Raw genomic sequence first — 25,137 nt, 5'->3', positions numbered from 1 at the left:
TTTTTATGCACACTCTTGGTTTAATGTATACTACAACTTTTGTTTAGATCACTAATGCCAAAAAGTACTCTATCATAAATTCACTATTTACGTCTCCCGGTGTCGTGCCGATTTTGCCGTAAAACTTCGACGGGCCATAACTTCTTCGTTATAACTCGGATTTCGGCGTTCTTTATATGTACGGAACCCTTGTAACATATACTACCGCTTGGTTAAGATTAATCCTTCTAAATAATATTCCATCAATAACTCATTTTTGATGCTTATTGTCTCAAAATTGACTAGCCCGAATCTACAGGCGTTATAATTATGGACTTGAAGATCATCATACTCGACGAGTTCAAGGAATGAACTCGGCGAGTCTAAGGCAATATTCCTAACTTATGAAGATGGACTCGATGAGTTCAAAGGTGAACTCAGCGAGTTAGTTGAATAAGGGTCCCGACGTGTTTGAAGGTGAACTCGATGAGCTCAAGGAAGACTCGACGAGTAGGATCGAAGTCAAGAGTTATGTATAGATAGTGGGACTCGACGAGTTGGTGGGCCAACTCGGCGAGTTGAGTCAACTCGGAGCGTTGACTTTGAAAAAGTTTGACCTGGTTTGACTTTTGAGGGTTTTGTGGTCTAAGTGTTATTTTGGGTATTAATAGTTCGAGAAGCCGAAGGATCAGCAGTTCAGGAGTTGTTGGTTAGCAGTCGAAGGTGTTCAGCTAGTCTTCAACAGTGCAAGGTGAGTCTCCTCACTATGTGAATGGGTCTAAGGCCACAACGCCGACCCATGTAGTTTATGAGTAGGAAGACCTGGGGGTTAGCCCTAGGCACTGTATGCTAGTATGTGATTCCGAACCAAGGTCCGATGTCGGGCGGGTGCCCACGGAATGTTTGTATGTTAGTTTATACTTGTTGTTTTTGTGATACTTGTATGTGCCTGGTAGGGAGGTGAGTATGGGCAAGGTCCCGTATCTCATCACTAGCTGAGTATGGATGGGGTTCCATATCTCAATATTAGCAGAGTAAGGGCGAGGCCCATGATAGGAGAGAAGTGAGTGTGGACGGGGGATCGTATCTCACTAACAACAGGAGTGTGGACGGGGTTCCATAACTCATCAGTAGCTGACCAGGGGCAGGGCCCAAGATAGGCAAGGCCTTAGTACAGGAGTATAGTAGAGAATGTTTTCTTTATGCGCTAGTATGTTATTTGATTGCATGTATGTGTATAGCGGGCGAGACCCAGAGATAGGCAGGGCCTAAGAGAGACAAATCTGTATACCGAGCAGGGCTCGATGCCAGGCGGGGCCTAATGTCGGGCAAGGCCCGATGCAACGAACGGGAGCCCAGTATGTGGTTATGTGTATATGGTTATGCGTTTGTGGTATGTGGTAGGTTGGGGAACTCACTAAGGTGTTGTTTGTTTTTTCGAAGTGAAACTGTCTGAGGTCTGCGGACCACCTCTGCAGTCCTCTGCAGCAAAAGAGGTGGACCAAAGTGTTGCAGACTGTAATGAGAAGCATGTTTGTTTTTTTAACGTCCGCAGGCTACTACATATATTAAAAAATTTAAAATAAAGTAATTTAATAAACCGAAAATAATTTTATAATACCAAAAATTTAATAATTGTAGTCTTAAAACATTGAAATAAAATTCAAACAACCAAATTAGTCTTAGAATAACTTTTTAAAATAAAATTCATACAACCAAACTTTAATAATTCTCATTCCATACTTTGTATCAATTGTTCGGCAATTTCATCCCGGGTCATATATTCACGGTACGCTACAGTACCATGTGTTGGAATCTCATCTTCATCATTATCAACGACTGCATTGTTATTCCGAACCGAGACATTTGGTTCATCATATCGTGCAAAAAACTCATCACGTAGTCCATCTCTTCTTATAAAAGTATGAAGCACAAAATATGCTAGGGAAATGTTTCGTTGTGTAACCAACGAGAATGGTGCCATCCTCTTCAATATAGGGAATCGCGCTTTCAAGACACCAAAAACATGTTCAATGACATTCCGAAGTTTTGTGTGTGCATGGTTAAATTTTTCTTTATTCGTTAATGCACGTCTTCGACGGAAATCTCCAAGCCAATACCTCACATTATGGTACGGTGCCACAAAACCTCGAATGTTTGAATAGACGGCATCGCAAAGATAATATTTATCTGTAAAAAAACAAAAGAAAGTCATTTATTTTTCAAGCTAAGATAAAACTATTTAAATAACCATAAATTTACCTGGTGGTGGAAGCGGGAATGGTGCATGTGGATTTGCTAATGCTTATGATAAAATTCTAGAATCGTGTGATATCCCTTCCCAACCGGCCACAACAAACGTAAACATCATGTTGAAGTCACATATTGCCAATACGTTTTGGTAACAATCGTCGTTTCCCCTACTTCTATATAAATCTCGTTTGTTTGCAGGGACAACATGTATCAAAGTGCCATCAAGTGCACCAACTGCTCCCTTGAACACCCGTCGTAGCCTCCTATTATGTCCCGAAATGTTTGGATTTAGATTAAAAGAAGTTGGCACTATAATGTCATGTGCGAAAAGCAACATTTTGTCCAACACTTCATGAAAAAACTTATGAATTGTTTGCTTTGAGTGTTGAAATCTCCGCTTGATAATCACATAACGTTGGTTATGACCGATCATCATAAAAAACATAGCCATCTTCTCCTCAACCGACACATGTTTGCTATCCTTTAAAGCGTAGTTTACTCTAAAATGAGCACATAGCTGGACAAATGATTCACGGGACATGCGTAGCACTTCAAGACATTATAGAGGATTACGGTGAAGTAACTCTAACGTAAATTCATGTCCCGTCATTTCTGAATCGTTGTCCCGCACTTGTTTGACACCCCTCTTCCAAAAGTAGCGGACGTACAAGTACATTAGAATTATGAGTAGTATCTTTTGTCGTGATCCATTAGGAACCTATTAATCAACACAAGTACCAAATAAAAAAACATAAAACTCAAGTACCAAATAACATAACCAAATTACCAAAATACATAACCACATAGTTCAGGTACCAAATACTGCAAATAACATTCAAGTACCAAATAACAACATACTGCAAATAACATTCAAGTACCAAATAACCAAAAAACATAACCACATAGTTCTAACACATCAATTAAAACCTAAACAATTCAGATATGTAAACTTAACGGACAATCTTTCCATCCTTCAATACTCCTAAACTTGTAGCTGCCATCTCGATCCATCCTCTTAATATTTGTGGATCATTAGGCAAATTTACCCACATCTCTCTCATATTCATGGTCCCCTCCAAAAATATGATAAGCAACAAATCGTAGAGGGTCTACTGGGCCTAACTCGAGTAACTCTAGCTTCTATAAACATTGGGGAATTGTTGGCCCTTGAGTCAAATGTCGTAGAGCTTTCTGCATCTCCAATGCTAAATCATCAGCAGTAATAGAAGCTTTATGGGAGGCACTAGAAGGTGGCTTAGGTGAGGCACTAGCAGCTCGAGGTCTAAGAGTTAAGTGTTCAACTTTTTTGTTGGGGTTACCAGAAGGTGAAGCAACAGAAGGTGAAGGCTGAGTAGTATGATTGGAAAAGAAATCATCCTCATCTATGTTAACAGAAGGGGTGTCCATAAGTTGTAGTGGTGCGTCATGGAAAGAAGATGATCCATGTCTCGATGGTGTTTGGGATGTGGCATAGCTAAGATTACTAGAGGCGGCACTATTTCCATCAAAGAGTTCTGCACAAAGCTCTGGAAACAACAATGGGGCGGTTTTCAAAGAAGCGGCTTTCGGATGTCCCTAAACCCAATCAATGTAACAAAAGTAGTATAAGAATAAATGGCAACTATATAAACAAAATACATATTAATATGTGTGTGTGTGTATATATATATATATATATATATATATACACCTTTATAAAGTCCTCCCCCTCCTCATTTGTTGAGTTAAAAGTGTTTGTTTGAGGATTGTAAAGGTTGTCTGTTTTGTTTTTCAAGTATAACCATCCCATGTATTTGGCTTTAAGGTTGTCATAGGCGTTTTTCAATTGTCTTTGACTCAAATCCACACCAAACTTTTCCTTAATGGTTGTTCCTAATTTATTCCATGAATGTTTGTGCAAACTCAAGCCTTTTCTACCCACATTTTGTACTTCTTCAATGCAAGTGTTCAATAAGAATTTTGTTTGCTCATTGGTCCATGTATGTTTATCTGCAATTGCTAATAAAAAAACATATGGAATACATACTTTAGCAGACATAACCTTATACCAACAACTTTCAACATAATTACAAACTTGTATTGATGAAAATAACCAATTTCAACAAAGATTATTAATATTTCAGCAACAATTATGACACTTCAGCAACATTTTATGACATTTGAACAATATTTCATGACGTTTCAGCAACAATTTGTGACATTTTAGCAACAATTTGTGACATTTCAGCAACAATTTATGACAATTCAGCAACAATTTGTGACATTTTAGCAATAATTAGTGACAGTTCAACAATAATTCAACAATATTTCATGACAATTAAGCAACAATATATGAAATTTTAAGCACAAATTGAAGACAATGGGGGCAAGAACAAAGATTCAACAACAACTATTTGATATAAAGCATGAACTATTTGATAAGATTGGCATCAAGATTAAGCAAAAACAAAGATTCAACAACAAAAATCAAACAATTAATATGAAGCATGAACAATGAAGTAAACCCACCAACAAAATCGAAATATTGAAAATACCCAAGCACAATCGCTGCCTTCAGCAGCAAAAAACGAAAAAAAAACGAACCTGGAATGACGGGTTGCTGGAAGGAGACGTCGGTGGTGGCTGGGCGGTGAGCAGTAGCTTGGTCGACAGGAGGTTGGAGACGAGACGAGAGCCTTGCGATCGATTTCCTGGAACAAATGGGAGGTCGGCCGCTTTTTTGTTTTTAGGGTTTAGGTTTGAAGAGTTTAGAAGCAATTTTCAAGTGTTGTCCCAAGCAGAGGACGGGAAGAGGTTTTTAATTTCGAAGTCTGCGAAAAAACAAACAGCCGCGGGAAAGAAAGTGTTGCACGTGTGCTGCGTCGCGCAGCACGAAGAGGTTTGAAGAGTTTTTTAATAAAAAACAAACACCACCTAAGCTTCGTGCTTATGGTTTTTAGTTTTTGTTTCAAGTACTTCCGGTAGCGGAGGGAAGAGCTCGGGATGATCGCATGGCATACACCAAGAAGTTTAGCCTGAGATGTTTTTACTCTGATAATTAAAACATGTTTTGAAATGATACTCTAATTTGATATATCTATCTTAGTTATGGTTGAAATGATTTGATACTTATGGTTTATTTATTGTTTTAAAAAGAAATTTTTGGTCATGATTTTTGGGATGTTACAAACTTGGATGATGATCCTAAGACCTTTACTAAATCCATGACGTCTAGAGATGCTCCTTTGTATAAGGAAGCCATCAATGATGAAATGGACTCAAGTATGGGTAATGGAACATGGGAGTTAACTGATCTACCCAAGGGGAGGAGACACATAGGATCCAAATGGATATTCTAGAGAAAATATCATCCACATGGATCTATATCTACCTATAAAGCAAGATTAGTTGCTAAGGGATATGGGCAGCGAGAAGGGATTAATTATTTTGATACATATGCCCTAGTTTCTAGGATTAGTTCTTTTATAACTCTTATAGCAATATCAGCTTTAAAAAGATTGTACATTCATCAAATGGATGTGAAGACAACCTTTTTGAATGGTTATTTCAATGAGAAATTTTCTTAGAGCAACTTGAAGGTTTTGTGATACTTGCACAGGAAAACAAAGTTTTTAGACTTGTTAAATCCTTATATAGGCTGAAGCAATCTCCCAAATAGTGACATGAGAGATTTGACACTACTGTAATTGTTTTCGGATTTTAGCACAACAGTGTTGACATGTGTATTTGTTCCAAATACACATCTCCTTACATAGTTGTTATATGTCGTTATGTTGATGATATGTTTTGTCAAAACACATGGGCTATAGATTTGCTTATTTTCATGGCTAAAGCTCATTGAAGTTGTAGTATTGTTTTAACTATGTTGTATCTAAATTCTTAGAGAACATTTTTTAGTTCGCAAAAAGAAGAAAAGCAGAAGAAATGGAAAATGCTAGTCTGCATAGGGCATACCCAATATCTAGAAGCCTTTCTATTAGGGGTGAGCAAAAACCAAACTGTAACTGAAAAACCACATTAACTGAACCCATAACAAAAATCGATGGTGCGTTCTTGAATTTTGTAAAAACGTAGTCTTTTTGTGCGCTGCGGTTTTATATTGTATAACCACACCAAATAACTAAAATTGCACCGCATAATTATATATATATATATATATATAATTATATTATTTATTTAATAAAAACCTATTTTCATTGAAAAACAGTTGCAAAGAGACTAAGCAAGTAAAAGGGACAAACCAAAAAATTGAATTGCCATTTTACTTGATAATGTAGTTTGCTCTAAGTCCACCAACCTTTATCCGTCCAAGCCTCCTAAGCATCAATCCCATTGCCTGCTGAATATCAAACTCCGAAAAATTGAGGAAATGTAAAATCGCACACTAAACTCTTGCTACTTTTGATTCCAGGTAAACGTACACAAATATCACCCATCTTCTCAAATACTGAGTTTAACACTATATTGTCTATACTAAATAAAGTGTTTTGGCTATGTCGATCTCGACGAGTGCGTCATAGTCGACATTTATTACGGATGATAAAGTTTTTGATAAATATAGAAGTCCACTTAACTTTGACACCGTGGAAGCTTTAATTTGTGCACAAGATTTTAATTAGGTGTTCATCGGTGGATCTTAAGCTTGGTTGTACTATAAAGAGTAACACATCGATGAATTTAATAAGAAGATGACGGGCTTAAAATTTGGTAAGGTTTTTCCATATGTTTTGACTTCATATTATGATTATGATTAATAGTGGTTTATATATTAATATTTTCATTTATTTATGTAGATTCAAAACATAAAAAATCTTCCAAGGTAAAACGCACCACCATTTTTTCGCGGTTAAAATTGAAACCGCACCACAGTAATCGAAAACCGCAAAACCAAACCGAAAAAACCCGCATCAATTGGTTTTACGGATAGGGATAATGCACTAAAAAGGTAACATATTTTAGATTGTTTATACATTTAGTCATTTATGTTTATTTTTTTTACATATTTCATCATTTATTTAGATTGTTTACACATTTAGTCACTTATGTTTATGTTTTTTATATATTTAATCGTTTATGTTTTTTTTTATATATGTTTAGTCACCTATGTTTTTGCCTTTATACAGATATGACCATCAATGGTCATATCTGTACAAAGGCAAAAACATAGGTTTCTAAACATATATAAAAAATATAAATAATCAAGTACAAAAATAAATAAATAACTAGTATAAACAATCTAAACTATATTACCCTTTTAGAAATTCCCATTGTTTTGGTTATTTTTTGAAAATTCTTAAATATAAATTATATTTTTCAAAAATTGACAAAAAAAAAAAAAAGTATATCCATAATTTTATATTTTATATAATTCCAGTCTTTATTGACTAATAATAATAATAATAATTCTAGAAAGAAGCTCAAAAATTGGCTGCTCCCCTGCTTCTCTCCCATCATTCGAATAAATTCTTTCCCGTGTATGTAAAAGAACAGCGAACACGTTACATCTGGAGTTCTTCATCGCAAAAAAAAAACCAGGTACACACTCGATTTTGACTCGATTCCTGCAATTTTTACATCTAACCCGTGTAGTGCTTATATGCTTTTCTCGTGATGTGCGTTCTAGTTATTTAAACGATCAAATGAATCTGCAAAAATCAAATCCTTATTTCGTTTTTTCATCGTACTATCGTCTTTCGAAACCCTAACTGTCTCGCAATTTGGTATACCTGTTTTCTTTTTCTACAACATTGATTGCGAAATTTCATTTTAATTTTATTACAAATTAGGGCTGGTTTTTCCCTTGATGGTGTTTTTAAAGAGGGTTTCAGATCTTTATCCTTGAGATCGAGAACTGTCGAATCATTGCGTAGATTAGATTATATTCACTTGTATGGATATTGAATGTTTCATATTGTGTAGGAAACATTAGAGGCACGGCAAGATGTTGGGAATCCTTAGGCGGAAAGCTGCTTCTGCGAGCTCATATAATTTAGTGAATTACGTATGTATGCTTCACCATTTTCGTTTCTGATTTCTTCTTGTTATGAAAACCTGTCGCTTTATTCTTCATATGTTCTATTAGGAGATGTTACATTTCATAGTAAATCCAATCATTAAACTTTTTCTTATGGAAACTTGTCAAATGGAAGAATATTTGGGGAAGTAACAAACATTGAAGCATGATTATTTAAGGCTACTCACATATACACAATGTATATTTATATGTACACACACAGTATACATGTGTGTATATCGTATATGTGTGTATATGTACCCTTGCATATACATAACTTGTTTGAATTGTTTCCAGGGCTCTGTACAATCTATAGGGAGGGCTAGGCCTGCATTGACAGGATCCAAGTCCCATGGTTATGTTGAATCAATCTTGGTGCCTGAGGTAATGCATTCATCACTTTTTTTTTTTGCTTCTTTTGTTTGCTATTATGCTCACAAAACACGATCTATATGCTATCACATATAAACATCTGCAATGTAGTAAATCACATTGATTCACTTCTTCTGTAAAATCTTCTTTTTGTGACTCTTTATCTCTGACTATTGAGTGGTTATGAGATTCAGTAGAATTTGGTAATCACAAGTTAAGTTGTTAGGAATGCTTACATTTTCAATCCTATATGTTTATAGTTTGTCAAATGCATTAATTCAGTTGAGTTTGATCTTTTGGGTAGTGTTTGGTATTCAGTAATGAAATCCAACCTAACATTTTTGTCACTATTTATCATATTAATTTATTTATTTGTTGATGTCATGTGCTATTATTATAGGCACAAACTCTTGGAAGAAATCATAACCTAATACAACAAATTCATCAATGTAAGTTCTTTATTCCACAAAAAGATTTGATTTTTCACACTCAAAGCTTCTTGCATGTATTAATCTCTTACTTTCTTAATGTGTCGCTTAAACTTTTACAGGTGCTCCGGTTTGTTCAATGCCTTTAAGGTTTATATACTTTTGTACCTTCTCTCTATCTCCACACACACACACACACACACACACACACTCAATAGCTCTTTTTGAAGAAACTTGAGAGATCATGTTATACAAATTAAGAAAATGACATTAAACATGATTAGTTGATTTACATTGATGCTAAATAGGAATAATCTGTGTTTTAACCTTTGTTTACTTAAACATCTTTATGTTATACAGGAATGTTGTATCATCACTTAAAACAGATTTTTCAACGCAAATGTGGACCCGATCTTTTTCTTCAGACAGTGGTATCTTTTTTTCTTATGGATAAATGCAACACAATACACAATAACACATTTTCATTTATTTGTATGTTATTTTCATTTCTTTCTTATTAATCATTGTACTTCAAAAAATCCTTCTCTTTTTTTTTTGTCTAACATTAAAGTACAAGGTTATTATAGGAAGAAATGAAAGTAGGATGCTGTAAATATAATAAACAAATAAACAAAAGTACATTTTTCATTTCTTGTACTTTATAATGACTAAATTATATCCTTTTTTTTTGTTGTGAAGGTGACTTGGTTGATGCTGTTGTCCCTTTTATGGGGGAATCCATTAGTGATGGCACTCTAGCAACCTTTCTAAAGAGTATGTTAAAAAGCCAAATTATTTCTCTCTTTCATTTGTATAATTACTTTTTTTGTTTTTTTTTTAAAAAACTTTGCTTTTGTTGTTCATAGAACCTGGAGATCGTGTGGAAGTTGATGAGCCAATTGCCCAAATTGAAACCGATAAGGTACTAATGTTTTGTTTTGTTTTTTTTTAATGATGAGGGCATTTTCGTCTTTTGCACATACAAGAGCTTGAGAACAAATCTGTGTCTGTAATTATGAGTTCTAAATTTGTTAATCATGCAGGTGACAATTGATGTTGCTAGTCCTGAAGCTGGAGTTATCAAAGAGGTAAATTGTAATTTTAGTATGAATTCAAAAAGTACAGAATTATCCTTCTTGTTAAAATTACTCACATACCCTTTTAACCTTAACTCAGTTTGTTGCAAAAGAGGGAGACACAGTGGAACCAGGTACAAAGGTTGCAATAATATCAAAATCCGGTGAAGGTGCAACCACCCATGTGGAGCCATCTGATTCCGACCCTCAGCCACCTACCAAGGCGGCACCTGAGCCCGCTCCGGCCAAAGTTGAGAAACCACCACCCACCCCACCGCCAAAAGAGGCACCAAAAGTATCCTCTCCACCACCTCCAAAACCTTCAGCATCTGAACCTCAACTTCCTCCAAAAGATAGAGAAAGAAGAGTAAGTATAGTCTAAGTCAAAGTCAAAGTCAAAGTCAAAGTCAAGATTTTTTTACTTAATATTATAAAATTTACTGTAGGTCCCAATGACAAGGCTGAGGAAGCGTGTGGCTACACGTTTGAAAGATTCTCAAAATACTTTTGCTTTGTTGACTACCTTCAATGAAGTTGATATGTAAGTCATGATATTTTATATTTAAATAATTCACATCACATTTTCAATGAGTTAAAATTTATATTATTTAATTTAGGACAAATTTAATGAAACTTCGATCTGAATATAAAGAAGCTTTCCTTGAGAAGCATGGAGTGAAATTAGGACTCATGTCTGGATTTGTGAAAGTAAGTTACAAATCCATTGTTTCTTGCATTTTATTTATTTTTATTTAATTATGGTTGATGTATGTTTTTTAGGCTGCTGTTAGTGGGCTCCAAAATCAACCAATCATTAATGCTGTGATTGATGGAGATGACATCATATATAGAGATTACATTGATATCAGTATTGCTGTTGGTACTCCAAAGGTATATTTCCACTTTTACCCTTTTATCTGGAAATAATATTATCGATATAAAATTTTTAAAAAATAATATGGTTTTGAATTGAAGGGTCTTGTGGTTCCGGTGATCCGTGATGCTGAGAAAATGAACTTTGCTGAAATAGAAAAGACAATCAACGGTCTAGCTAAAAAGGCCAACAGTGGGTCCCTCTCAATTGATGAAATGGCTGGAGGTTCTTTCACTATCTCTAATGGTGGTGTCTATGGAAGCCTTTTAAGTACTCCCATCATAAACCCTCCTCAGGTATCATCATCATCATCATCATCTTTAGCAGTTGTTTGATAATTGCTGATCGAGTCAGATCTGATCAAGTCTAAGGGCCCGTTTGATAGTTGTTGTCTGGGAAAGTTTACTGACTGGGAAAAAAACCATGTTGTTTGATTATCCATCTGACTGACTGTGCTGAATGATGAAAAATGACCATTCGGCCAGAAAGATATAGTTTTGGAGCTTTCTGGGAAAGACATATCTTATCGGGAAAAACTTTTTTTTTTATTAAATCAAACAGTCTTTCCAGCCCATTCATCCAGAAAGATCTTTTCAGATCTCGAAAAGTGTCTATCAAACGGGGCCCAACTCAAAGTCTGATTGAGTCAGTCAGACACATCCTCTTAGTGAACAGTTTGAATCTGAATCTGACCGAGCATTTTTACATTTTTACCAGACTCAGTAAGAGGCATATCGCGAACAGTCCCTTAGTGTTGTACATGTCAATAATGGTGTATAAGAAAAACTAATTTATATTTTATTTTATTATTAATATTTTTTTTTGTGTGAAGTCGGCTATATTGGGAATGCATTCGATAGTGAACAAGCCGATGGTTGTTGGGGGTGAAATAAAGGCGAGGCCAATGATGTACATTGCGTTGACTTATGACCACCGTTTGATTGATGGTAGAGAGGCCGTGTTCTTCTTGAGGCGTATCAAGGATGTTGTTGAAGACCCGAGAAGACTGCTTCTTGATATATAAAGAAAGAAAGAAACGCAAGGAAGGAGATTGTGTTTTTTTGTTTTTGTTTTGGTAAAAGCGGAATAAAAAACGTGTCCTTGAGATTGTATAACGAAAGAGCCTCGTAGTACGTTAGAGGCTACAATGATTCATTTTGGGATAATGTGCATTTGAAGGTTTATGTTGTTGGTTTTTTTAGGGCAAATGATATATATGCTCTCTTGTTGAAAAGGTAAACAATTCTACTTTGAGTTTGTTACATTTTGATTTTGAAGGTAAGACATTTTTCTGTTTCTTTTTTCATTATGTGCTGTGTGGGTAAATGATTTTTAAAAGATATTTGAGAAAATGACTGACATACTTAGGAAAATGGGAGGGAAAAACAAATGTGAGCAAGTGTTTATTGATTTCATGGTATTTGGATTATCACGTTCTTCACAATCATCTATTTTTTATTTCACAATCATCTATTTTTTATGATATATTTGTTGAGAAATCAAAGAAATGATTCGATTGTATCCCAAACTGGTTCCATGATTAACATTATTAGTCTAAAGTTAACCTAGATTGTGAATTCGCGAGTACACCTGGAGACAATCTCTTATGCTTCTTTTCTTTCCTTTTCTTCCCTCCTAAATACAATTTCCTCACATTTACTTCTCTTTCTTTCTTTAAAAAACACGAGACCATAGTGTTATGGATTAGACATAATTGGGTTACAAATTAATCGAATATATTGTGAAGGCGAGTCAAAAAATGATCATTGTTTGTTCACGAGGTATGTTATATGTATGGTTATTTTTTTGTTGAAAAGAAAATGGTTTTATAATTAAACTAAACATAATAGTCTTATATTTTCGCAGCTAATCCATATATAACTTTTTTTAGAAATTACATAATATACAAATTATATAATCTTTTAATACATAAGTTATTATATATAACAGTTTATTTTATTTTATATTTTATTTGTGAATGAATCACTTTCTATATTTGTTGAGAAATTATAACTTGCAAGTTGCAACTGGATTGAGATGCAACTGCCACGTACTACTAGGCGACCACAAATCCAAAACACGAGAGGATCATATCGATTTGACGATTTGTATTTGTTGAAATGGTATTAAACATTTTTGGAGCAAAGATTCATAGCCATTCGTACAAGTTTGTGGCCCCATCGTGGATTCATTTTCATTCTATATGCTTAATATCCATTTACATGTGGCTTTATGTATGTACACACCTCTTTTCATCTTCTCAACGCATATTTATTTCATTAAATTCCTCTAATAAACCTTGATTCGATTCTTAATCTGGTTATAAATTTCCATATATACTGATCTGGTGAGTAGCTAACCCTAGAATTTTTGATCTTTTGTTTCTATCGATTTTTTCAAATAACACATTTGCGATCGAATATTCGTCGACGTTTCGTTGACCAATTGTGTTTCCGATCGTCCATATGCTACACCACGTTAATTTGATTCATTCGTCTTTATTGTAGAAAAAGTTTGATTTTATTCTTAATTCAGCTACCTTTTGTTGTTGTTGCAGACGATTTCATCTTCACTTATTAGGTACGCAATTCTTTTTTTTTTTTTTCTTTTTATATTCGTAAAGCATTGTTGCAGTTGAATCGTTATTAAGAGGTTTTTTTTTGAGAATTAAATTGATTGTTTGATCCAATTTGGTGTTAGTTTATTATTTCATCAGTTTCCTCCTTAACCTTACTTTAGTGATAAAGAATCTGATAGCAAAAAACAGATTAATGTTTACTTTAGCAATCATTTCATATTTGCATCATCCATGTCGTTGATTAGCTTAAGTAATAGGAGAATTTTCACAAGATAAAAATATTCTTTTTATCAACAGTTAAATGCAAGAAATAAAAAGGTACTTTCATTGATTTTGTTTACTATATCATCCACTTTCATTTCATCCTCATCTAAATACAAATCAATTTTCATTGTTACAATTAAGTAAGTTTTTCTAAGTATAATGTTCAACAAGAAATAAAAATTAAAAAGTACATTGCTTTAATTTTGGTAATTTTTTTTTTCATAGTACAATGCCTTAATAAGCAAACTTTATGAGTATAATGCTATAATATAATATCCCAACTAAATGAAAGCATATTCCTATAAAGGTTATCATATGCATTTTACTTTAACATGTATCAAAACTTGTATTTTTGAAGGTGGTTACCATATCATGGTTAAACCATGGTGATGATGACTCAAAGTCCAGGAGCTATCAACAACTTTTGCTTATTTACGGATATTGCCACTAGGCTCGATCCAATCACTCCTTGCAAAGTTAGTGTAAATTCTTGTGTGGTTGCAAAGGGATGTTGTAGTAATGGATTTCAAAGTTCACATTTTTCCTCAAAAAGCTGCTTTAATCGTGACAAAATTCACCGATCTTCACATCAAACAACATCCAAGAGATTACTAGTAAAAAGCAACATCCTCTTCTCTTCTGTTATTTTTTTTCTTCATTAAGTGTTGTCCATAAATGATGTTTAATAAAAATTTGAGAAAATATGAACATTTCTGCCAAACTTAAGGGCTTTAATGAACCAGAACTCAAAAGGGTAAAATTGAAATAGAATAGTTGCAAACTTCCAACTTTAATGAACTAGGAATTCGCAAAAGGGTAAAACCGAAGATTTCTACCAAATTTAAGGGCTTTTACTGGGTTAAGAGCCTTTTTCTATTAAACTATATATGTACTCTAATAATGTCCCAATATTTTGGGTTAGTGTACGGTTTAATCTCAACTTTTATTTTTTCAACAGAACAGGCCCGATTATTTTATATTTTGCCCAAATTAACGAAACAATCTTTATTATTTTTTTTCAACAGAAAATGACAGATTATCATATAAAATTAGATAATTGAGACTTTTCTGTTCGAAAAATGAATGTTATGATTAAACCATAAACCAACCCAGAATAGTCGGAGTTTATCGTAAATTTCCCTTGTTTATATTAAAAAGTTCTAATTTAAGTTTCTTAAATGTCAAAATTTGTCATTATAACATGTCACATATAAATAGTCATTTTTATTCCACATCATTTGTAGACATAAAGGTAAAATGATCATTTACACTGATTCATTTTGTTCAAAAAAAGAAATAGTCATAGCAATTAAGTCTGTTTTCTTGAATTGTTTTAGTGTCAACAACAAGATGCGATTTCATCAGATGATGAAGAGTATCGATCATCACGCAACATAGCAATAAGCTTGTTTAAAAGATACCGCAACTTCATAGACAGAGGAGGAGCCGACAATCTAAAAGTAAACTTTGTTAATTAATCTTTTTTTTTTTTTTTTTTTTTTTTTTTTTTAAGTGTGAAGAAAACAATTTTATTATTAAATTTTTTGAAATCATCCAATCAGGAATTCATTAGTGCTGGGGTAAACGCATATGCTTTGGGGTGCACTGATGAAGGGTTACGAAAAGAACTTACAAATATCAAAGAATCCGGAATTGAGATCCAAGAAATGCAAACTTATGGTGGGGCCACCGGTCTTAAATCTAAGATTTGTTACCAAGAGGTAATTTAAAAAAAAAAAAAAACGGAATTTCCAAATATACCCTTTTCATTTATATTAGAAAATCCCATATTTCATGATACAGGTGAACGAGTGTATATTATGGTTGAGTATTATCTTCATAACCATATTGTGTACACCACAACCCACCATAGTTCGGTGGTCTCCAACGCCACCTGTCTCTGATGAAATCAAGCTTCAATGGAAAGGATTTTGTGCCATAATAGCAAACGCTTACTATTTAAGAGGAATGGCATGGTAAAAATAAAAAATTAAAAACATTCTTTTGTATCAAAAATTTATTTTCAAATCAATATTTTCTTTATGTTGTAAAATTAAAATATATCTTTTTTTTTTGGGTAAGGCTTCCGGTGAAAACACTTCAACTAGAGCAAATGGCGGTGGTGGGGTGTGCGGAAGAGCCATCGGTTGTTGCTAGCCGAATGAGACTAATTTTTAGCACACTCGAGGTGAGTGTCACAGTGTTTGTGTAACAGGTTGTACTGTGTTTGGCTTGCATTGGAGACTAATATTAATTAATGAGACAAAATTGCTATTTTTAGTTGGACAAAAATTGATTTTTTTTTGAGAAAAGCTTACACGTGTGTTGGTTCTGTGTAGGTTGTTAGTCCACAGTGGCCACGGGTATAGCATGGCGATTAAGGTTAAGACTTAAAAATATTTGTTCAAAGTAAACCATGTGTAAAAACGTAGCACTTAATTTATACTTGATTTAAAGAAAGGGTGATATATTTTGTGAACAATATATTGCATAGCGCTTTTGTCTTTTTTTTTTTCAATGAAAAACATAATAAATAGTATTGTATCTTATAATAATCGTTAACTTTAGACAAGTTGTGAAAACAAAAAAATATTCATTTTACAGAATGTCATTTTCCAGAATGTTATGTTTGTTTTGCATTTTGTTCAGAATGTTGTTACATTATTTGCAAAAACCATTTACAATGACTACAACTTCTTATATGGCCTCGATAATATAAGCATGTAAATAAGTTTGTTTAGATTAGTCTATAAATTATATATAACCAATTATATGACCTCAAAATTTTGATCATATACTGAGGTGGATTTAATTCAATAAATTGTGAAGTTTGACATTCAAAAACCAAATTCCAAGAATGGAAAAAGTGAAAAAATGTTGTAACGCGTATTGATATCGTCATATACACATCTGCTGAAAAACAAAATCAACTTTTGGAAAAAAAAAAAAAAAAAAGAAATACTGAAATGCATATACTCTATGATTTTCCATACAAACAAATCCCTTCTTAACTTAAAAATCAGTATAATCTTACTCTAAAAAGAAAAACAAAGAAGAGGAAAAGCACTAAATGAAGTACCGAAAAAGGAAAAGACAAAAGAAAAAGTTGATTAAAATCACAAAAATACCATTCAACTTGATTGTCTCTTCCTAAATCCTCACCAACGCACTCTTGTTTTTGCCTGTCATATTTCTTCCTTCTTCTTCTTCGCCTTCCTTAAAACTCTCTCCAATGGCCACTTTTCTCATTTCCCTACATTTTCTAATCTTTACACTTTGCACCCTTGTAAAATCCCAATCAAATCTCTGCAGGACCTCCTGTGGCGACACACAAATCAACTACCCTTTCGGCATAGATGACGGCTGTGGCAGCCCCTACTACAGAAACATCCTCGTATGCTCCGAATCCAACCACCTCGAACTCAGAACCCCATCAGGAAAATACCCAGTTCGTAGAATCGACTATTCAGATCCTCACATCCTCGTAACAGATCCTTCCATGTGGAACTGCCAAGACGCTACCCACTTCAGACCCCCTCGACCCTTTAGCCTCGACACAAGCATCCACTTCTCGCTTTCCCCACAAAACGACTATCTTTTCTTCAACTGTAGCGAAAAGGACGTGATCGTGGAGCCTAAACCGGTTGTTTGTGAAAGGTTCCCTGATAGATGCGACTCGACGTGTGATAGTGCTAGCTATTTGTGTAGACACTTACCTGAGTGCACACATGCAGTAGGTGCTAGCACTTCGTGTTGTTCGTATTATCCAAAAGCTACTGAGTCGTTAAGATTGATGTTGAAGTATTGCGAGACTTATACTAGTGTGTATTGGAGGAATTTAGGAGAATCACAAACGTATAACATACCCCCGGAGTATGGGATTAGGATCGACTTTGATATTCCTGTTACTACTCGGTGTTTGCAATGTCAGGATGGAAGTAAAGGAGGTGGTACGTGTGGGTTTGATGTTGGAACACATGGTTTTTCGTGCTTATGTGATCATGGAAATGTCACTACTTATTGCAAAGGTACGTTTAAAAATGGTTATTTATTGTGACAACTTTACTATATTGTTGAAGTACTCAACTTACGGGTTTATGTTTTGTAGATCATTCTCAACATGGGAAGAGTAATCGAGTAGTTGCTGGTGAGAAATTTATGTATTCTACTTTCTTTTGTGTGTTATTGAGTTGAACACTTGAACTTAATACCTTATTCATTGATTATCGTGTCATTAGTATACAAAGATGACGGTGGTTGTTGTTAAATAAGTTTTTGATTTTGTAGGGACTGCGACGGCAGTTTCGGTGGCCGGAGCAATTGGAATAGGGGCAGGGGTGTGGTACTTTAGAAAAGTGAAAGCTCAAGCACCAGTCACACATGGAGTTCAAAGCAATGAGAATAGGCTTTTTTGATTCTTCAATACATTTATTACTTTATATTATTCCTATACAATATATTTTATATGGTTCTTTTTTTCTTTTTCTTTTTGATCTAAATCGTTGTGTCATATTGGTGATATTATATAAAATTTTATTAGTAGTTGTTTAAAGTTTGTGATTTTTAACAAGAGTAAAGATTGGTATGTATCTAGTATTTGGGTGTTACACAACTGGAAAACAATTTATGACGGGATATTTGGGTAAATGTTGATTATTATAATTACTTAGTTAACCATAGGATATTTGGGTAAATGTTGATCATTATAATTACTTAGTTAACCATAGGATATGCGAAGTCAAAAAATCAGTAAGTAGAAAAGGTTGACCTATATTGAGGAAAAAGAGTGTTAGGGAAACCAAACTATTAACTCACAACTACTACAAGGCAAGGGTAAAACACAGAGCATTTATACGATTCATTGGATCGGGATAATTGTGTTACGTCTACAGTCGAGTTAGAGATAGTTAGTTTTTTGGAGCAGTAGATCAGCACAAGGTTGAAACATATTAGATTTGAAGTATAATATTGTTAGAGCATCTATAATAGAGAGTTTAATGGAAGAGTTCAATAAGGTGTCATGCCTATTTGTCATTTAGTTGATACAACTCTACTTGTGAAATGCCACTTTGGCATTCAATGAATTTGGAGTTCAATGACCATTGAACTCTTCAATGGGAAAAAAGGAAGTATTTAAATCTTTAAATAAATATTTTGTTAATATGTTCCATTGAACTTGTAGAGTTTAATGCATTGTGGGATTAAAATGAATAGAATTGTATGAAATAGTGAATGATGATATGACACTCCGTTAAACTCTATAGAGTTCAATTCATTGTGGATGCCCTTATGCCCAATCAAAGCGTTGCTCCATCGTACTCGTTCGGGAGATCCTATGGAGAATCCAAACTACCTAAGGCGATCCATATATATATATATATATATATATATATATATATATATATATATATATATATATATATATATATATATATATATATAAAAGAAAGAAAAAATAATACCAAAGTTATTAAGTTTATATCAAAATTCTAATTTGGTATTATGTTTTTTTTTTCTCAAATTTGACACTGTGTTTTCCAATTTGTTATAATTTTAACAATTTGACCGGTCAACCTGATTGTTTGTTGACGTGACATGATGATGTGTCGGTTGATGATATGACATGCTGACGTGTTAAAATTGATTTTTTTCCCACAAAAGATACTAACTTTTCAATTTCTTCAATTTTAACATTAATTTTTTTTTTCAATTTTTCAATTTCAATTTTTTTCAATTTTGTTCAGTGTTGACCATTTTCCATTTAAAACCGTATAAATATTGTATTAGATTTGAACTGTGTAAATACATTTTTTTCATTTAAAAACCATATTTTTGTATGAATACAATGTTTTTTTTTAACAAATATGTATTAGTTAAATAAAAATCGTGAAGGTTCAAAGACATGTATTCGTTCAAGGCCTAGAGGCCAGGTTTGCAACCCGTAAAATTTTTAGATCTCATATCAAATTCATAATATTATTAGGAACATCTTGAATCTCATACTGTAACTCCCAAATGGTATCATGACTTAATCTTGAATGGTCATTTAATTATTGAATGACAATTTAATTATTTTGGAGGTATGTAATCACTGTTCATTAACAATACTGAAAATCATATTTTTCAGATTAATTTTTTTCAAAAATATTTATGAAGGATAAATATCACCATTATTACATCTATTTAAGTATTTTCATTGAATTTTGATATATTTTTTTATATATATTTCCCGCCTCTTTTTCAATGCTTCAAGCGAACGTTATATGCAACATCACTATATACCTAATATAATTATTTATTTGTAAATAAAAATATGTGTAATTTCTACATTATGGTTTGAATTTAAAAGAGCCTTATATTTATACAAAGTATGGTATTTAAATGAAAAAAACTGTATTTATAGTTATACGGTTTAAAATGTAATATAAAATATTTATACGGTTTCAAATGGGCAATAATCAATAATGAACAAAATTGGAAAAAAAATGATAATCAATTTGAACAAAAGAATATAGTGTCAAAAATGAAAAAAAAAATAAAACTTAGTGTTAAAATTGAAAAAAGTGAAAACTTAATATCTTTTGTGAAAAAAAAAACAATTTTGACATGTCAGCATGTCATGTCATTATGCCACGTCATCAAAAACTGACATATCATCATGCCACGTCCGCAAGCAACAGTGTTGACCGACCAAATAGTTAGAATTGTAATAAACTGGAAAACATAATATCAAATTTGAGTTAAAAAAACACAACGTGTAACACCCGTTTCCTTAGGTACTTTTCTTAGATTGCTATTAAAGCCTTAATTATATTTTGGGAAAATTGGTCCTACGTGGGGCGTAGGTATTCCTACGTATGGCGTAGGTCAACAAGTCCTTGCGAGGGTTTAATGCCTTACGCAAGGCGTAGACATGTTTACGCATGGCGTAAGTGCACATGGTTCAAACTCTAATTGTAGGGTTGTGCCCCATATTTAACGACCTTAACTCTTTAAGACCCTCTCCATACTCAGCCTCCATCATTTCTTTCATTAATCTCGAAACCCTAGCCCTTTGGTGTGATATTTGAAGCATTGAGTAACCCTTTTTGTGTTTTTGGTGAAGAAGGAGGCCTTGAGGGTATGATTGGGAGTCCATAGCTTGTGGATCCAGATTCTACTCTTCTTCAACTATAACATCCCAAAAATATTGACATAAAATTTCATTTTAATTATAGAATAAGTATCATTAATTGCTTGTTTCAAAATTGATACATTACAATCAAAGTATAAATCCCAAAACAAAGTCAAATGTAGAACATAAAATATGTGTGCCATGTAGTCAACCCGAGCCATTCCTTTTCGAAAATCGAAGTACCTGAGACATAAACTAAAAATCGTAAGCACAAAGCTTAGCGAGTTCCCTAAGATACCACATACCACACATACATAAATCACATATTGGGTCCCCCCTCAAACGGGCCTCGCCCGGTCTTGAGTCCCAGTCGGCCTCGAGCCTCGCCCGACATTGAGTCCCGCTCAGATTATAGATCTGTCATTCTCCAAGCCCCGCCTAACATTGGGCCTCACCCGATACTCACATAATCATATAACCATATAATCATATAATCATACAACCTACTAACACATGCAATAATCACAAAAACTATAACATTCCATACAGTCATCGAGCCCCGCCCGACATCGATCCTAGCCCGGTAATCATGACACATACTGATAATTAACATACGATAACCTCCTTAGGCCTTGCCCGATAAACATATCATCATAGAACACATTCAAGAGTCGAACAAACATCTAGCTTCCTACCATAAAACCATGGGCCGATATTGGGGCCTTCGACCCATTAAACCCATTGAGGAAACTCACCTCGATCCGCTGCTGATCAGATAACACTCGGCTGCCGAACAGGAAATCCTACACTAAACACCAATAAATCCTAATTAGTAATTATGCCATTATCCATTAACAGTGGTCTCAACTCATAAGTCCCGAATCCTAGGGTAAAAGACCATTTTACCCATTCTTTAATGGGCCCAACCCAAACTTGGCCTAAGGCCCACTAATGGCCCAACAACACAACTCGAGGCCCAAACCAAACCTAAGGCCCACTCAAGGTCCTGAGGCCCAACCAGAGCCCAAACAGATAATTCATAGCCCAAGGAAACAAGCCTAAACCCTAAAATAAGTCCATGACCAAAAGCTCACTGATGAACCGAATGCGCTGCGTTCCCGAGATAAATGCATGGCGTTCCCGGTCATTGACCAAAAATCACACCAAACGTCTTAATACCTTAGTTCCAGCGTCCAAATCCTCTAAATAGCTTCATATCAGTGACTTAATCCATAAAGGAGAAGTCTTTAAGCCTTTGCATGGTTCAAAAAGGTCCAATCATGATTTCAATCACTCAAACTTCACCAAGAGACCAATAACTAAAGCATGGGAGAACTTAATGCATCAAGACTCCAACTTTATGTCAAATCCAACTTAGAAAAGGCAAGATCTACAATCCTAGGCACTTGGAGTGACTCAAACTCACAAAGAGCCTCAAAAGACCATAACATGCATACTTCAAGCCCTAACTTAGATCTTATGATGTAGAAGTATCAAGATGAGAACTTTACACCTTTCATAGTTTGCAATTGTGATGAAGAATCTGGATCTAAAAGTTCAACTCCAACCAAGGCTTGATTACCAAGTTTCTTCTTCTTCAAGGTACAAAACATAACAACTCAAGACCCAAGTAGATCCATATGAGAAAACCATTAAGGTTGAGACTTTACACCCCCAGAGGCTAGATCTATCTAAATAAATCTTAGATCCAAAATCTCCAAGCTAATCAATGATTCTTCATGAAGCTCCTTCTTCCTCCTCAAGTACCAAAAACACACTTAAAACACTATGAAGCTCAAGAATCACTCAAATGGAGGCTAGAGTTTTGTTTTTAGGGTTAGAGAAGATGGAGGCTGAAGAATGGTAGAGGTTTGGGTCCATAATGATGCTTATAAAGGTGCTAAACCCTAAAAACAAACTTTTGGAATAGCCCAACATTCCCTTAGGAACACCCAACATTCCCAAGTTGGCCCGCGTCCAATTTCCTTTTTGAACGCCATGTGTTCCTACCTGGCATGCCATGCGTACCCGTTTTGGCCCAAAACCCCTCTAACTTCAAATGATCATAACTTTCGCATCCCTTATCCGTTTTCGACGTTCTTTATATCCACGAAAAGGTAACAAGAATCCCTACACTTCTATGAACTTTATTTAGCTTGAAAAACAACTAAAATAAAATCCAAAATTCATAAAAGGCCCAAACCAACGCCTTCACCAATACCCTTGGTCTCTAAAGTACAAACCGAACCCTTTCATCACATAACCAAGATCACCCACATCCAAATGGGTCTAAAACTTTCTTATCTAAGGCCCTAATACTTATGATAACTGATGATCGGGCTACAATCTCGAATAATGAATCAATTTGAAACCAAGCGTTGCATCAACATTCTCTAGGAGGTATAAAGTTTGAACCTTGATGATTTATTTGTTAGATCTAGCTATTTGTGGGTTTTATGAGCTTTTTGTCCCTTGACCTTGGTACAAGTGAGTATGAGCTACTCCAGACCTCATGGGTAACATTTTCCATCATTTCAATGCTTGTAGAGTGATAAAAATGGGATCTTGGTTACTCCCATCCTTTCATGCTTGTGTCTTTGGGAATTGAAGTGTGTTTTGGACTTAAGGTTTTGATATTATGCACCATTAAGCAATGAAAGGCGTAAAGTTGATGGATTTATCACTTAAGATGTTATTTGAGACTAGATTTGAGAGTTGGACGTTTGGTCCTTATGGATTAAGGATTAATAAGAAGTTAGCAAAATAAAGCATTAAGCGGGGAGTAATCTTGGCTACGTTGGGCATAGCCTGATTCTCTCCTGATTCCATCCAAAGTCTCTACGTTGGGCGTAGAGCATGGTACGTATGGCGTAGCCCAGAAGTAGATTTCTGGTCAAAACGGGTTGTAGGTCAAGTTGAGTGTATTATGGACATGGAAGGGTAAAATGATATTTTACCTAGAAAGAGGGAATGATTATGGGCTAAGACCCTTAAGTGTGAATTATTATGTTAATTTTCTAATTTGGGTTTTATGATGCATTTTTTAGTATGGGAATTCTAGTTTAAGCAACTCGAGTGTGAGATTCGTTTGTCTACAGTGAGGCGAGTCTTCTCAGTATACTCGTGGGTCGAAGGCACAAATATCGTTCCATTGGATTATGCTAGTTGTCTTTGTGACTCTTGCATGTTATGTTGGGCTGGGCCTATTTATATGTTTGGATGGGCCCATTTGTATGCTAGCATGGGCTCATTTATTATGTTGGGCTGGTCCCATTTTTATGTTGGGTTGGGCCTATTGTTATTTATGTTGGGCTAGACCCATTTATATGTTGGATGGGCCCATTTATATGTAATATCGTATTTTGGGGGAACTCACTAAGCTTTGTGCTTATGATTTTGTGGTTTAACACTTTCAGGTACTTCCCGTTTCAAAGGAAGGGCCCGACGTAATCACACAACATCCTCTTGATTTTATTCCGCACTAACATCTGCTTTTACTCTAATATTGAAAATATGTTATAATATGGTTGGTTTGAGACAAATTGGTTGTATTTTTGGGTGCTTGAAAAATGAAAGTTTTACCACAGTTTTTGGGATGTTACACAGTGTCAAATTATGATTTTGGTGTAAACTTAATGACTTTTTTTTTTGTTATTTTCCCTATAAGAAAACTAAATGGAAAAGAAATCACCACACAAGACATAGGCATTTACTGTGGATCAACCATTGGGGAGATGGTGTAATTTAGATTTTAGACAAATGGCTTGTATTATTGATCTAAAGTTAGATTTTTATGCACATATGGGGGCCAAGCCTGTATAGAACTTTGATGGAAACCTTTTCAAAGGTTTAAATGCTTTATTTTTATGGTGAGAATTTAAGAGCTTCAAGATGTTTTTTCTTAAAGGTTTGTGAGTTGCTTTCATTCATATTGTAAGGTTGATTGATTGAGCTAACCCTATCTTCCTAGCATGAATGGTATCACTGGAAGAAGCTACTTTGGTTTACACACTCATGAACACATACATACTGTAACAATTGGTAAACTAGGTCAACAATTGACCGTCAATCACTGTGAACGTTACTATAATTAGACCTATTGTATGATACATCAATGTTTGCTAAGCAAGATTAGGTGGTATTATACTTAATTGCTTAAAAATTAACCTACTTTGAACTCAAAGAC

General features: G+C 34.4%; 4 protein-coding genes across 9 annotated transcripts; 3 read left to right on the top strand and 1 right to left on the bottom strand.

Annotated features, from left to right (window-relative positions):
* Positions 1-1,711: 1,711 nt before the first annotated feature.
* Positions 1,712-2,773, bottom strand: LOC145098653 (uncharacterized). Its single transcript, XM_079036271.1, has 2 exons — positions 2,326-2,773; positions 1,712-2,169 (listed from the first exon to the last, which is right to left on the bottom strand). The coding sequence occupies exons 1-2, from the start codon at positions 2,771-2,773 to the stop codon at positions 1,712-1,714; spliced, it is 906 nt and encodes a 301-aa protein (XP_078892397.1).
* A 4,869-nt stretch (positions 2,774-7,642) lies between these two features.
* Positions 7,643-12,257, top strand: LOC145102169 (dihydrolipoyllysine-residue succinyltransferase component of 2-oxoglutarate dehydrogenase complex 1, mitochondrial-like). Of its 2 annotated transcripts, none has more exons than XM_079039543.1 (15): positions 7,643-7,767; positions 8,152-8,233; positions 8,543-8,629; positions 9,018-9,066; positions 9,168-9,195; positions 9,406-9,476; positions 9,745-9,819; positions 9,912-9,967; positions 10,089-10,133; positions 10,222-10,488; positions 10,568-10,662; positions 10,739-10,829; positions 10,902-11,012; positions 11,097-11,291; positions 11,828-12,257. In XM_079039543.1, exons 2-15 carry the CDS (start codon positions 8,174-8,176, stop codon positions 12,017-12,019), a joined length of 1,422 nt encoding a protein of 473 aa, XP_078895669.1. In that variant the 5' UTR covers positions 7,643-7,767; positions 8,152-8,173; the 3' UTR covers positions 12,020-12,257. The 2 variants fall into 2 exon arrangements, with proteins under 2 accessions (XP_078895669.1, XP_078895671.1); XM_079039545.1 differs by lacking the exon at positions 7,643-7,767 and adding an exon at positions 7,929-7,952.
* An 834-nt stretch (positions 12,258-13,091) lies between these two features.
* LOC145102167 (orotidine 5'-phosphate decarboxylase) lies at positions 13,092-16,319 on the top strand. Of its 5 annotated transcripts, none has more exons than XM_079039542.1 (8): positions 13,092-13,229; positions 13,553-13,575; positions 14,196-14,451; positions 15,175-15,297; positions 15,400-15,558; positions 15,641-15,813; positions 15,920-16,025; positions 16,177-16,319. In XM_079039542.1, exons 3-8 carry the CDS (start codon positions 14,221-14,223, stop codon positions 16,204-16,206), a joined length of 822 nt encoding a protein of 273 aa, XP_078895668.1. In that variant the 5' UTR covers positions 13,092-13,229; positions 13,553-13,575; positions 14,196-14,220; the 3' UTR covers positions 16,207-16,319. The 5 variants fall into 5 exon arrangements, with proteins under 5 accessions (XP_078895668.1, XP_078895665.1, XP_078895664.1 ...); XM_079039539.1 differs by having other exon boundaries at positions 13,093-13,229; positions 15,617-15,813; XM_079039538.1 differs by having other exon boundaries at positions 13,195-13,342; positions 15,617-15,813.
* A 481-nt stretch (positions 16,320-16,800) lies between these two features.
* On the top strand, positions 16,801-18,389 carry LOC145102166 (wall-associated receptor kinase galacturonan-binding protein). The gene is made up of 3 exons (XM_079039537.1): positions 16,801-17,865; positions 17,946-17,984; positions 18,125-18,389. Exons 1-3 carry the CDS (start codon positions 17,070-17,072, stop codon positions 18,250-18,252), a joined length of 963 nt encoding a protein of 320 aa, XP_078895663.1. The 5' UTR covers positions 16,801-17,069; the 3' UTR covers positions 18,253-18,389.
* Positions 18,390-25,137: the final 6,748 nt, after the last annotated feature.

The sequence above is a fragment of the Lactuca serriola genome, chromosome 4 (genome assembly GCF_051521515.1).
Source record: "Lactuca serriola cultivar US96UC23 chromosome 4, Lser_US96UC23_V15, whole genome shotgun sequence".
Classification (NCBI taxonomy): Eukaryota; Viridiplantae; Streptophyta; class Magnoliopsida; order Asterales; family Asteraceae; genus Lactuca; species Lactuca serriola.
This window is presented reverse-complemented; position numbering and strand designations above follow the sequence as displayed.